Raw genomic sequence first — 14,673 nt, forward strand, 5'->3', positions numbered from 1 at the left:
GATTTTTTTATAACATTTGTGGCCCCCAGCTAAAACGAGTTTGACACCCCTGCTATAGCATATGAATGACCTATTTTTTATGTTGACATATCTGTGTATTATTTGCCCTTATGTAGGTTTTAGATCAGGGGATGGTGTCATAATAGTCTATAGTTTGCAATAGTCGTTGATCTGTGCAGCCCTTTGAGACTCTTTGTGATCAAGGGCTATACAAATAAATATGACTTGACCTATGTTGAAAAGTATACATCATGCAAATGTGCATTTTTAAGATACTGGTAGGTTGAGAAATTTTCATTTCACGTAATATGAGCCTCACTAAGAAGGAGCTGATCTAATCATAAAAAAACTGAGTGAAAATTATATATATACCACAGCCATATCCCCCTAGTGGGAGGTGGCTAGAGTCATTTCTGACTCTTTTTGGGAGATTGATTCAGAGGAGGGGATTCCCAGCCCCCTCGCTCAACCCAACTGAGGTGTTGGGAGTCATTAGGTGACCAAACCCCTCAATTCCAACCCCTAATGCTGAACGCCAAGCAAGGAGGCAAGGGGTACCAATGTTTAAGTCTTAGGTATGACTCGGCCGAGGCTTGGACCACAACCTCCCGGTCTCGGGGCGGGCGCCATACCCCCAAGGCCACCGAGCTGGTGAAAATACTAAGCCCAAAACTTGGCGGAAAGCTGTGTAAGAAAATAGAATAAATGTCTATGTTCACAGAGTCTTGGTAGTTTGTTTTGTGGTTTTAGCACTCATTTTCACCTAACTAAAAATTTAGGCGACACCTAGTGTTCAAATAATACACACCATGCCTTTAAAAAGAATTGTGATGCTTATTTAGTATACTTGTGTGAAGTCTATATATATATTTTGTGTATTTCTCTGAACATTCCCCGAATATTCACTGTCTATATATCTTTTGCTGTTTTAGTAAAATGTCCACCCAATGATGTGTCAGTCTAATGTTCACCCAATGATGTGTTAGTCCAAAGTCCACCATAATTGTACTAAATAAAGCCGGCTGCGCAGGGGAAGAAGCAGGAGGACGATTGTGGAGCCGAGAACACATCCCCTGTGTTTTTCCCCCGCTGCAGCAGAACGAAAATGTACATTGTCTCTGCCTGAATTTCCTTTTATATCTGATGACCACCCACATTTGGACCCCACAACTTGTAAACGTTCACCTAAAATGTGGGTAGAAAGTAGGGTAGGAGGTGTGGTCCATTGCTACATACAGTTTTGTTCTTTTTGAATCTGGTTGCTAGCATTTTCGTACTGTGGTCAAACTCTACCTAGCAACAACCGGTCATGCAAATGTTATCTGAAAATAATAATAAAAAGACAAGATGTTCTGTTAGCTGGCCAACGTTTTATTTCATGACTCATGCGCAAAGAATTTGTTAGCCATGTGGTTTAGTACACGGAGATCATAAACCCTATTGGCCTCTTTTATCACTGTTAACAGAGTGAAAACCTTCAAGCGGAATTATTACCATGATTTCAAAACATGCAGAATGGATATACAAAAACAGTACTAATAACAGAAAAAGGTACTATTCAGTCAGAAACGTGTTTATAGTCGTGGAGCAGACTCTGGAAAGAGAAACCGTTCCCTTTTCTCTATTGTTTGCCCTTCTTTTGGTGAAGCACGTAGCACTTCTCGCAAGCCAAGGAGAGGCCCGCGATCAGGGGGAGAAACTCTTCAAAGTCCAACTTGTCGTCTTTGTTGAGGTCCAGGTCCTGCAAGATGCAGTCCACCGTTTTGGGGTTCTTTTGAGTCTGGAAGGGGAAGATAAACGTAGGGAACATGGCGGTTAAGTGACGAGTCATATGATGGTGAACCACAATCTAAGTGAGTTAGCTCTTTGATGGGTTTTGGGGAAAATCCATTGGTGTATTTTATGTTATCTAGCTATGAAATGAATTGAAAATGAAATGATCTGCATTTATATAGCGCTTTTCAAGTCAAGACTTCCCAAAGCTCTTTACAGAGTGCTTCACATTTCCCAATAGCAGCCATGCAAGGCGCTAACCTGCTTATTGGAGGTATTAGGGGTTCAGTGTCTTACCCAAGGACACTTCAACAAGTAACACGGACGAGCCGGGATTCAAACTGCGATCTCTTGATCCCGAGACAAGCGCTCTACCTCCTGAGCCACTGCCGCCCCAATCTACCCTGGCCATATCCCTCGAGAGGGGTGACCGACAGCAAGACAAACACATACAAAAACAAAGAAAATAAAAAAGTAGCAAAAAAAAAAAAAAAAAATGTTTGGACCATGGCCAACCCAAATGCCAAAACACCCAAACAAGTAAACAAACGTTGGCTGCGGGAGACCAAAAGGTCCCGCAAACCCTAGTGATAGGGTCACTGAATGTGAGAGGTTGTGGAAGTAAAGCGACTGAGTGGAAGAAAGGAAAACTGAAGGATAATGACTAAAAGGAAGGTTGATGTGTTATTTCATGTTAACATATTAGATTTTTGCACAGTAGCAATGTTATTTCTCGGTGTATGATTTAACTAGTTTGCTTCAGATTACTATGTTGTTGTTTATTTTAATTGATGCTTCTAAATGTTGTTAGGCTTAAAACACACTTCTATTCTATACCTTATGAATGACCTATTTTTTACGTTGACAATATCTGTGTATTATTTGTTAATGCAACATCTGTTGCAGCCTGGTCATCCTGGAAGGGGGATTACCTCATGTGCGGTCCCTTCGAGGTTTCTTTATGTTCCTCATGTTGAGGTTTTTGAGTTTTTTCCTTGCTCTCATGTAGGTTTTAGATCAGGGAATGGTGTCATAACAGTCTGGTTTGCAATCATCTGGTCTGTGCAGCCCTTTGAAACTCCATGTGATGAAGGGCTATACAAATAAACAAGACTTATTATCATAACTTGGGCCAGAATTTTTAAGCACAAAGTTGTAATTATTCTTTTGGGCCTATTCATCCCGATCGTCTTATCTCTAGTATTACAGGATAATATTTTAGCGCGAGCGTAGGAAGTACAAGTTGATTAAAAAGGATCATAAAGAGTGTTTTTGTCTGTCCCTGTGTGCCCTGCAACTGGCTGGCAACCAGATCAGGGTGTCCCCTGCCCACTGCCCGAAGATGGCTGGGATGGGCTCCAGCAACCCCGCGACCCTACTGAGGATATGCGGTGCAGATAATGGATGGATGGATAAGAGTGTTTTCAGTGTATAACATGCTGTCTGTTTACAGTAAGATTTAAGTGTTGTATAGGTTCATATTTCGTGGAGCTAAAAATTAATTTAGCTCACATAATTTCACATCTAGGGCAGCACGGCGGCGCAGTGGTTAGCGCTTGTGCGGCACAGTTCATGTCATGGGAACCTGTCATGGGTTCAAATCCAGCTCCAGACTTCCTGTGCGGAGTTTGAATGTTCTCCCCGTGCTTGCGTGGGTTTCCTCCGGGCACTGTGGTTTCCTACCACGTTCCAAAAAACATGCATGTCAGGTGAATTGGCCGGTCCAAATTGTCCCTAGGTGTGAATGAGCGAATGAGTTGTCTGTCCCTGTGTGCCCTGCGATTGGCTGGCAACCAGTTCAGGGTGTCCCCTGCCCACTGCCCGGAGATGGCTGGGATGGGCTCCGCGACCCTAATGAGAGATGAGAGAATTTCACATCTAGTTGTGTTTCCACCAGTGGCTCTTAAAAAAAATGAATCCTGCAATTCTGGCTCCTCTTTAGTTTGACGCTCCAGAGGCTCATCAAAACAGCCCAGAAAATCGTCGGTTGCTCTCTGCCCAATCTGGAGGACATTGCCTGCTCTCGCTACCTCAGCAGAGCAGAAATCATCATCAAGGACTTTTCTCACCACCTTTTCGACCTGCTGCCTTCCAGCAAGCGCTACAGGTCACACAAAACAAAAACAAACAGACTCAGAGACCAGAGCCATGACAACCCTAAACACACCGCACAAAAAAGCGAAAAACTAAAAAAAATACTACCTCATACGAACGTAAATGGCACTCATGTTTATGTTTCTTGCACAATGTTGACTGCACTATGTTTACTGCTCACCTTGCACAATGTTGACTATTTTTTTTGCACTATGACGACTATTTTTGCACCAAATGCATATTGCACAAACCCTACGATACCAAACTGTATGTAACATCCTATATGCCGACATTTCTTGGGTAAATTTGGTGTAAATTCTAACTATAACCTTATCCTCCTTGTTTCATAACCTTATCTCCGCTGTTCCTTTATCTTCTTGGCTTTTTTACCTCACTGTGAATGTGTGAAACTGGAGAGTCATGCCCAATTTCGTTGTCACAATATGTTAACCCATTTCGTAACAATGACAATAAAGGTATATTCTATTCTATTCTATATACACCATCGTTTTTTTGTTGTTGGAGCAAAGGAAGCCATTTTTCAGAAAAGTCCATATTTTAGGACTGGTTGGACTTTTTAAAATAATGAATATGAAATCTGCATTTCTATAGCGCTTTTCAAGTCAATGACTTCCCAAAGCGCTTTACAATGTGCTCCACATATCCCAATAGCGGCCTGGCAGCCATGTAAGGCGCTCACCTGCTTATTGGGGGTATTAGGGGTTCAGTGTCCTACCCAAGGACACTTCGACATGTAACACGGCCGGGAGCCGGGATTTGAACTGGGATCCCTTGATCCCAAGACGAGCGCTCTACCTCCTGAGCTACTGCCGCCCCCATACTCTGCTTATGTTCAATTTAACGTGTGTAACCCTTCCCTTTACATCTGCAAATCACCTTGAGGAACGTAGGCAACTCCGTCTCGAGCAGTTTCTTCAATTCCTTTTTGCTCAGCGTCCTCCCATCACCGTCGTCCTTGGCGTAGCGGTGGAAGATGACGATGAGGTTCTCCATGCATTTCTCCAGATCAGTCATGGTGGCGAGTGGCTGTTGGTGCTGGAGATAGAGAAAGGGACAGAAACATGAGATTGGTGACGGTGTACAATAGCTTAGGGAGGATGGTTGACAATGGATTTGAGAGACACATATTTCAGAGGCTCACGGTCAATGTTCCCTGTAATTTTCCAGGGCTCTGAGCATTCACACAAAGTCGGTGAGCAACGCTTGAAACAACAGTGAGCAACCATAATCCCAAGTGTGGCAACTAATCCATTATCAAACATGTCCAAAACTTGACATCAAGTTACATTTTGCTGAGTTTCCGGCAACGCAAAATGATTTTTCTCTTTTGAATGAATTGTCTCATGTACTATTGCAAAGGTTGTACGGCCTACAAACGTCGTTTGTTCTTACAATTCTTTCACAAGATATCCATTTCTTTTTATTTCCTGATATATTTTGTCGCATATTATTAAGATTTTTGGGGGCTTATTTAGTAAGATACAGAAATGTACTTAATCACATTTTTTGTGGAAGTACAATGTTAGCAACAAGATTCACTTGATATCATTGGAAATTATTTGAATGCAACACAAATTTTTTCTTCTTTTTTCCGTGTTTTTTTTCTCCTTTTTTTTTAAAATTCTTTAAAAATATCTCATTGTGTTTATTTTTTCGAGCTGTTACTTTTTTCTTTTTGTTCTCTATATACTTTTTTCCTACATGTCTTTCTTTTCTTTTTTTCTGGCTCTTTTCTAAATTGTTCCTTTTTTCTCTTCCTTTTGTTTCTTTTTTTCTCAGCTTTTCACTCCTTTTTCATTTTGGTACTATTTTCTTTTTTGTTCTATTCCCCCCTTCCTTTAAGTCATTTTGTGCATAATTTTACATAATATTTGCTCATGTTGGGATTAAAGAAGCAAAAACAACCCGAAGAGCCGTTTAGGACCCGAAAGAGCCGGTTCCTTTTAGTGATCCGAGCCGAAGAAGCCGGTTCTCGACAAACTCTACTAACTTTAATCAACTTCGTTCGACTTCCAAATACCGCATTTAGGACACAACGTCAGGAGAACCCGTGTATTTTGACCTTCATGCACTGTAACTTTGACTTAAGTCGCTTCTTAATTAGTAATTTTGAGCCCTCATTTTTACGCGCTGGCTAGATTTTCTTGTGCGCTGAGAATGTGCGTGCAGTGCGCAGCTTAGAGGGAACACTGCTCACAGTTGAAAGTAAGTGACACATTGGAGTCATTGTTGATGCTGACTTCCTGTAGTCAGCTGGAATAGGTACCAACATTTCTTTGACCGAGTTAGAAAAGAAAAATGGAAGAATGGAAATAATTCATGGTGACAGACGCAATAGGCTACCATGACCACCTAGGTGTAATTTGTCTCAGTAAATGTGACAAATATACATTCCCAGGACCAAATAGAGCGTCGCCATCATCTACTGTACCGGTTGTGCAATTACACGTCATTTTTGAAAAAAAAAACCCACCTGCACCACTTAGGTGGGCTCGCACCTTGGGTTGTGCATCGCTTTAGATCAGGGGTGTCAAACTCATTTTGACTCGGGGGCCACACGATAGAATAACCATTCTGTCGGGGGCCGGACTAGTAGATTAAAGAGAAAGAAAAAGAGATAAAGAAATAAGAGAAAGAGGGAGGGAAAAGGAGAGAGGGTGGGACAAAGAAAGATAGAGAGAGAGAGAAAGAAAGAAATCCAAAGAGAAATAGAAAGACAGAAGGAGAGAAAAGAGGAAAAGCGCGAAGGGTATGAAGAAGGAAAAGAGAGAAAAGGAAAAAAGGAAGTTAGAGTAAAAGAGATTAAAAGACACAGAGAAATAGAAAAAGAGATACAGAAAGAGAGAGAAAAGGGGTGAGAGAGAGAGGGAGAGAGAGAGAGAAAAGGGGTGAGAGAGACGAGAGAGAGAGAGAGAAATGGGGTGAGAGAGAGAAAAGGGGTGAGAGAGAGACAAAGAGAGAGAAAAGGGGTGAGAGAGAGAGACAGAGAGAGAGAAAAGGGGTGAGAGAGAGAGAGAGAAAGAAAAGGGGTGAGGGAGAGAGAAATAAATAAATACAAGTACAGAGTCATTGTTCGAGGCACCTGGCTTTGGCAACATCAAGTTGACCTATTTCAACCTGCAGCTTGTTTTTCTCTTGCGCTTCTCTGAGTGTCGTCTCGCGGGCCGGATTCAATCCCTTAGCGGGCCTGATCTGGCCCGCGGGCCGCCTGTTTGACACCTGTGCTTTAGATCATGGTTGGGAAACTAAGGCCCACAGACCAGAAGCGGACTTTCAGGCTATTCATTCGGCCCGTTAAACGAAAATTGTCAAATTTATGACAACGCACACACACTGTCCCTGTGTGCCCTGCGATAAAGTACTATGGACGAAAAATAGTTTTTTCCACCACTCTTGCCTCTAGTGTCATTTTTTTCATTTATTGCTGTGATTTGCATTGGACCCAAACAGAGGAAGCATGGCAAGGTGCTTAAAAAAAATATAGAATTCCAAAATCCACACCAAAGTAACGAACAAATGGTCAACAACCACAATAAAACTTTAAGAACCAGAAAGCAAACCTCAGAAAGCTGGATGGACTTGAAAAGGGTGGGAAATGAAAATCTTCCTACACTGAGTGCTGTCCAAAATGTCTTCCTGGAGGCTAATTAGGGTCAGGTGTGAGGTGACTAGACACGCCTGTCTCAATTACAAACTGATTAGGCGCCCTCTGGTGGACGGAGGTGAGACCAGACCTTAACACAGTGCTGTCAAACTTATTTTAACTCGGGGGGCCACATGATAGAACAAACATTCTGTCGGGGCCTGGCTAGGAGATTGAAGACAAAGAAAAAGAGAAATAAAGAAATAAAAGAAAGAGGGAGGGAAAAGGAGAGAGGGCGGGACAAAAAAAGAAGGAGAGAGAGGGAGAGATCGTGAGAAATAAAAGAGATAAAAAGTCGTGAGAGAGGGGGGAAAAGAAAGGGAGAGGAGCAAAGAAATCCAAAGAGAAATAGAAAGACAGAAGGAGAGAAAAGAGAAAAGAAAGTGCAACGGGTAGGAAGAGAGAGAGAGAAAAGAGAGAAAAGGAGAAAAGGAAGTTGGAGAAAAGAAGTTAAAAAGACACAGAGAGAGAAAGAGACAAAGAGCAACAAAGGAAGAGAAAAGGAGAGACACAGACACAGAGTGAGAGAAAAGGGGTGGAAAGAGGAGAGAGAGAGAGAGAGAGAGAGAGAGAGAGAAAGAGAAAGAGAAAAAGAGAGAAAGAAAAAGAGAGAGAGAAAAAGAAAGAGAACGAGAACAAGGAAGAGAGAGAGAAAGAGAGCGAGAAAGAGAAAGCGAGAGATAAAGAGAGAGAGAAAGAGAGAAAGAGAGAGCGAAAGAGAGGGAGAAAGAGAGCGAGAAAGAGAAAGAGAGACAAAGAGAAAGAGGGAGAAAGAGAAAGAGAGAGAAAAAGAAAGAGAACGAGAAAGAGAAAGAATTAAAGAGAAAGAGAACAAGTAAAAGAGAGCGAGAAAGAGAAAGAGAGAAAAAGAAAAAGACAAAGAGAGAGGGAAAGAGAGGAAGAGAGGAAGAGAAAAAGAGAAAGAGAGAAAGAGAGAAAGAGAGAAAGAGAGAAAGAGAGAAAGAGAGAAAGAGAGAGAGAAAGAGGAAGAGCAAGACAGAGAGAGAGAGAGAGAAATTCAAGTACAGTGTCTTTGTTCGAGGCACCTGGCTTTGACAACATCAAGTTGACATATTTCAACCTGCAGCTCATTTTTCTCTTGCGCTTCTTTGAATGTTGTCTCGCGGGCCGGATTCAATCCCTTAGCGGGCCTGGTCTGGCCCACGGGCCGCCTGTTTGACACCTGTGCCTTAACAGAGGTATCAGATCTGAGACTTGGGAATTTTTTCTTTAGTTTACATGTATTACTTTACACTGTTGAGTGAATACTTTAAACATGAATATATGTTCTTTAATAAACAAAATAAATTATATTTTAAACTGTAGCTTATACTCAGAGAGGGCAAGTTAGGCCTTGTTCCACACCAGACTGCATGAATATAGAATTATAGGGTACCGTATTTTCCGCACTATAGGGCGCACCCCCAAAAAGTAGTTTTTGATCCTGTATCTTCCATACATAAGGCGCACCGGATTATAAGGCGCTACAATTGGAACGTCGACATAACAGTCAGATAGTAACATTCCGAAAAGCTTGCAAAGAAGCAAATACGTGTCGTAGACACGTGCGGCTGCGGTGTCCGTACGATGTCACTCAAATGCATCGTTCCAAATATCATTCGGAAGTTTAAAGTCTTGGGATTCAAGAAATGCCAACCATTCCTTCGTTTCTATTTTCTTTTTCGCTTGCAACTTTACCGCGCATATGACAATAAACACTTGGAATTGAGTTGAATTTAAAAATAGACCCATCACAGAAACATCGACATCACTCTGAAACAAGATACTGGGAAAATATATAGCCGGAGTAGCTCACTGAAGTCGTTGCGTTCAATAATAATGTGATACCATGGTCCTCTTATATCCGTGAGTGTAGTAAATCCAGGAGAGTAAAATATTTACAAATACAGAATGGTAAAACATGTTTCCTCTATGCCGTAAACAACCAAACTTGCTATTCACATTCATCTAATTGGCCAATTGCAGGCTTTGTTTCGCCCCTTTAGCCTATGCGAGCCTGTAAATGATAAAAAGGATCTGCCCCTTTTACCTCCGAATAACTTTAGCCAATAGTGATCGATTCAAATGATGATTGACACATTGGCTGGGAAATGAAACGCCAGCATATGTTTCCCAGCATAGACCGTGGACCACATCCCCTACGAGGAAAAATCTAGTCGGCGGCTGCTTGAGACCTTGCGACCTAATATTGATCCATACATAAGGCGCACTGTATTATAAGGCGCATGGTCAGTTTTTGAAAAAAATAAAGGCTTTTAGGTGCGCCTTACAGTGCGGAAAATACGGTAGTGTAGTTTTTTGTATGATTAGTTTTTTTAATGTATAATAATTCAGGCCTGCGACTGGCTAGCCACCAGTTCCGGGTGTCCCCTGCCCGATTCCCGAAGATAGCTGGGATGGGCTCCAGCACCCCCGTGACCCTACTGTGGATAAATGATGCAGAAAATGGATGGATAGTGATTTATTCCATTCAAAACAGTTTCTCATTGACCATTACAAAATCATGATATTCTAATAATAATAATTAGTAGGGATGCGTAAGTTGAGATATTAAAGATCAGTATCGGTGTTGATACCAGCATTTTCTAGTATCAGTAGTTCTGATGGTGGCCGATATCAGAATTGTCTTCCCTCAACTAGATTTATAACAATCATAAACCTGAAATAAGGAGGTATAATAATACATTAGTTACTGTACATAAAATATTGAGGAAAATATGATACTTGAAGTTATAGGTATCATTTTAAAAATGTCATTATAATTCTTTGCTGAGGAAAGTAAATATGATTCACAAGTGTTATCAGTGTGTAGTATCGGTATTGATTTTTACTCAAAATAGTGTATCTGACATCCCTATTTATAAGTATAGTATATATTGGCTTGCAGAGAAATGGGTGACACCAGGCTGTACTTGCCCAAGACACACCATAGGAAATGGTTTGTTGGGGATCCAACCAACAGGGTTGGGTAGGGTTACTTTAACTGGATTACTTTCAATTACTTTTGGATTACTCCAATACAAAATATGCTAATAAAAGACAAAAGAAACTAAATAGGAATAAAATGATGACTCACAACACGTGGTAAGCTTTCTCTCCTGGCTTTGATTTCCGGCAAAACGAACATAAAATGCGACAGAAAGAAAATGAAAATAAATCCAAACAGCTTGCCAACATCATTTTTGCCGTTCCATGAATTCCGTTACTTCCCAAGCCTGCACAAAATGTAGTCATTTTATTCATATTCAGTTTCTTTTGTCTTTTATTAGCATATTTGGTATTGGAGTAATCCAAAAGTAATTGAAAGTAATCCAGTTAAAGTAACCCTACCCAACCCTGCCAACCAATCAAAGAGCATAAATGGAAACATATACCATGCTTCTCTAATGTAAATAGATTGTCAATCTAAAAGGGTCACCAACAGCCATTTATATCAACAACAGCCAAACCAAACAGTGAAACAAAAGGGAGGATACGAGTGTTGATTTTATTGGCGCTCCGAGAAAATTCCTCGAACGTTGGAGTAAATGTTCCGAAACACACGGACATCCTTATCTCTCTACTGCTGCCCTACGTTCCACATCCGCCTTTTTTTCCTCCTGGACATGCGCAAGACAAAAAGTTGTTAAAAAAAGTATTACAGAAAACTACAATGGGGATAATGGATTTACTGTTGAACAGAAGGACAGGAAACAGAAGTCCTGCTTTTAGTACGCAAAGGCGGGGTGTGTAAAACCCGCAGAGCACCCCATGACGCATGCCAAACACACCCAGTTGACCACCACGCTGTTTTTTTCTGAAAATTTAAGACTAAAAATGCCTAAAAAGAGCACAAATAATAATATATCCTCGCAAATGCGTTTTCCGATTTCCCATGAACTATACATTCTGCTATCCACGTGTACAATAAGCGCAATAATTTCGAGTTTTGATTATAGACGTGCGGACTTACCACAAGAGGCGGTTGAGCAAGACGTCTCTGACAAAAAAAGAGAGTTCACAGCGGGTTTTTTTCGAGTTTATATAGTTTGCTGGGCAACGCCCGGCAAAAGGGGATGGGAAGATGAAAAAAAAAAAGACGTAGTGGGAGGGAGTTAGGGCAAATCATGTTCTCATGTCTCAGTCAGTACTACACACCCATTCCCGAGATGATTTTTTTACATACTTTATATCAAAACCACAAATATTTTTTTCCTATGGAAACTTCGAGTGAAAATGACACTATAATCTTGCACGCTTGCATTCAGAATAAGACATTTATACCCGTTTCCAAGCACTTTTTCCAAAAAAGGGCGTGTCTAAATCTTTTCACTCAGTTGACAGCGGTGCCTTGAGGTACGAGTTTAACACTTTTTTTTTGCTTCTCAAATAATAAGACATTTATACCCACAAGTTTCCAAGCACTTTTTCAAAAAAAGGGCGTGTCTAAATCTTTTCACTCAGTTGACAGAGGTGCCTTGAGGTACGAGTTTAACACTTTTTTTTTTTGGCTTCTCAGATAATAAGACATTTATACCCACAAGTTTCCAAGCACTTTTTCAAAAAAGGGGCGTGTCTAAATCTTTTCACTCAGTTGACAGCGGTGCCTTGAGGTACGAGTTTAACACTTTTTTTTGGCTTCTCAAATAATAAGACATTTATACCCGCAAGTTTCCAAGCACTTTTTCAAAAAAAGGGCGTGTATAAATCTTTTCACTCAGTTGACAGAGGTGCCTTGAGATACGAGTTTAACATTTTTTTTGGCTTCTCAAAACACAAAGCATTTGATTCTTCAAATGTTTACACAACTAAAATGAATGCAGTGTTTTAACGGGAATAGATCTGCAGTGTTTTTGTGCACACTAGGTGTCTCTTAAATGTTGAGTTAGGTGAAAAGGAGTGCTAAAAACCACAAAACAAACTACCAAGACTCTGTGAACATAGACATTTTTCCTCTTTTTTTTTACACAGCTTTCCGCCAAATTTGGGGCTTTGGGCTTAGTATTTTCACTCAGTTTTTTATGATAGATCAGCTCCCTCTAAGTCACAGGTGTCAAACGGGCGGCCCGCGGGCCAGATCAGGCCCGCTAAAGGATTGAATCCGGCCCGCGAGACAACACTCAGAGAAGCGCAAGAGAAAAACAAGCTACAGGTTGAAATATGTCAACTTGATGTTGCCAAAGCCAGGTGCCTCGAACAATGACACTGTACTTGTATTTATTGCTCTCTCTCGCTGTCTCTCTCTCTCTTTCGTTTCCACACCTTTTCTCCCACTCTGTCTCTTTCACTCTCTGTGTCTCTCTTTTTCTCTTCCTTTGTTGCTTTTTGTCTCTTTCTCTCTCTCTGTCTTTTAACCTCTTTTGCTCCCTCTTCCTTTTTTCCTTTTCTCTTTCTCTCTTCCTACCCTTTGCGCTTTCTTTTCTCCTTTCTCTCCTTCTGTCTTTCTATTTCTCTTTGGATTTCTTTCTTCCTCTCCCTTTCTTCTCCCTCTCTCATGACTTTTTATCTTTTGTTTCTCACGCTCTCTCCATCTCTCTCTTTTTCTTTCTTTGTCCCGCCCTCTCTCCTTTCCCCTCCCTCTTTCTCTTATTTCTTTCTCTCTCTTTTTCTTTCTCTTTAATCTACTAGTCCGGCCCCCGACAGAATGTTTGTTCTATCGTGTGGCCCCCGAGTTAAAATGAGTTTGACAACCCTGCTCTAAGTGAAGCTCAAATTACGTGAAATGCAAATTTCTCAACCTACCAGTATCTTAAAAATGCACGATGCATGATGTATACTTTTCAAAATGGTGCAAGTCAAGTCATGTTTATTTGTATAGCCCTTTATTACAAGGAGTCTCAAAGGGCTGCACAGACCACAGATTATTGCAAACTACAGAATATTATGATAGAATTCCCTGATCTAAAGAAGCCAAAATCATACTTGATATTTTGCCAAGTATCTTCAAAATGGATCCGTGGAGATGACCCATCCAAAAGGCATCCCACAAGCCAGGAGAGAGGGTGTAGTAAGCATGCAATAATTCTCAACAGTTGTGTGTATTGGATTTATAAACGTTTAAAGAAGTTACTTTGAGGTGTTTTTTTCTGTCCTCAGCATTGCACAATTCAAGTTTACGTTCCCCACTTGTCTTGCTGGGATTGTAATTTTCAACTGTAAACATATTTGATAATAAGCAGTGTCTGAAACTCTTGACAAAAAGTTACCGGACATCCGGGCAGACAACTCTGAAAAATTCCCTGCCCAGCCATAAAGTTGCCTGCCTCATTTTTCACTTTTGAAACACAAAAAGACGGCTAGTAGCAAAAAAAACTCAGTTGTTACGAAGTTTTAAGGATTGATAATCAGAATATATAACAGAACAACACTTTAAATTTAAGTTTATTCTAAATCTACGTATAACATTCATTGCATGTACAGTGGAACCTCGGTTCTCGACCATAATCCGTTCCAGAACCCTGTCGGAAAACCGATTTGTTCGATCACCGAGATCATTTTTCCCATTAAAAATAATGTAAATCGTTTTAATCCGTTCCAACACCCTGAATGTTTACCATGAATGTTTAACGTAAACATGAAGCTAACCCAGGCTAATCATACGTTCGTGTTATCGTAATCTTCCGTACGAAAGATTACGCTAACATGAACGTGTAAAAATAAAAAAATCAGGTCGTTTACAAGTCATTTAGCACCCGGGTCTCCACAACAAGTGGTGAGCGGTTCATTGGAAAGGGGGCTCCGTTCCAACGCCCTGAATGTTTAACGTAAACCTAAAGCTAACCCAGGCTAATCGTACGTTCGCGTTATCGTAATCTTATGAATAAGATTTCTTACCTTTGTGGTGGTCAGCAGAAGGCGCTCGCACACCTCCTTCATATTTGGCTATTATTTCTTTCTTAAATGCAATAGTTGTACGCACTACTTTTCTTTTTTCACCTGTAGCAACTTTGCTGCTTGCACTGACTTTCTTCGGAGGCATAATAAGGGGCTAAAACACCCGTACGCCGCTCAGCATCACACCCTAGCATACGCACTCACGCATTACCGGCGTTCGATCTTTTGACCGAACAGCGAAGCAAGAATTTCTCGAAATTTTTGGTCGGACACCGATTTGTTCGAACTGCGAGGCTTTCGAAAACCGA

The 14,673-nt window shown here is 41.0% G+C and overlaps 1 protein-coding gene across 2 annotated transcripts; it reads right to left on the bottom strand.

Annotated features, from left to right (window-relative positions):
- Positions 1 to 1,350: 1,350 nt before the first annotated feature.
- LOC148372844 (protein S100-A1-like) lies at positions 1,351 to 11,636 on the bottom strand. 2 transcript variants are annotated; one of them, XM_088327426.1, is made up of 3 exons: positions 11,505 to 11,636; positions 4,765 to 4,923; positions 1,351 to 1,780 (listed from the first exon to the last, which is right to left on the bottom strand). In XM_088327426.1, the coding sequence occupies exons 2-3, from the start codon at positions 4,900 to 4,902 to the stop codon at positions 1,622 to 1,624; spliced, it is 297 nt and encodes a 98-aa protein (XP_088183552.1). In that variant the 5' UTR covers positions 4,903 to 4,923; positions 11,505 to 11,636; the 3' UTR covers positions 1,351 to 1,621. The 2 variants fall into 2 exon arrangements, with proteins under 2 accessions (XP_088183552.1, XP_088183553.1); XM_088327427.1 differs by lacking the exon at positions 11,505 to 11,636 and adding an exon at positions 7,449 to 7,613.
- Positions 11,637 to 14,673: the final 3,037 nt, after the last annotated feature.

The sequence above is a fragment of the Urocampus carinirostris genome, chromosome 2 (genome assembly GCF_059441175.1).
Source record: "Urocampus carinirostris isolate Australia breed hairy pipefish chromosome 2, RoL_Ucar_1.0, whole genome shotgun sequence".
Classification (NCBI taxonomy): domain Eukaryota; kingdom Metazoa; phylum Chordata; class Actinopteri; order Syngnathiformes; family Syngnathidae; genus Urocampus; species Urocampus carinirostris.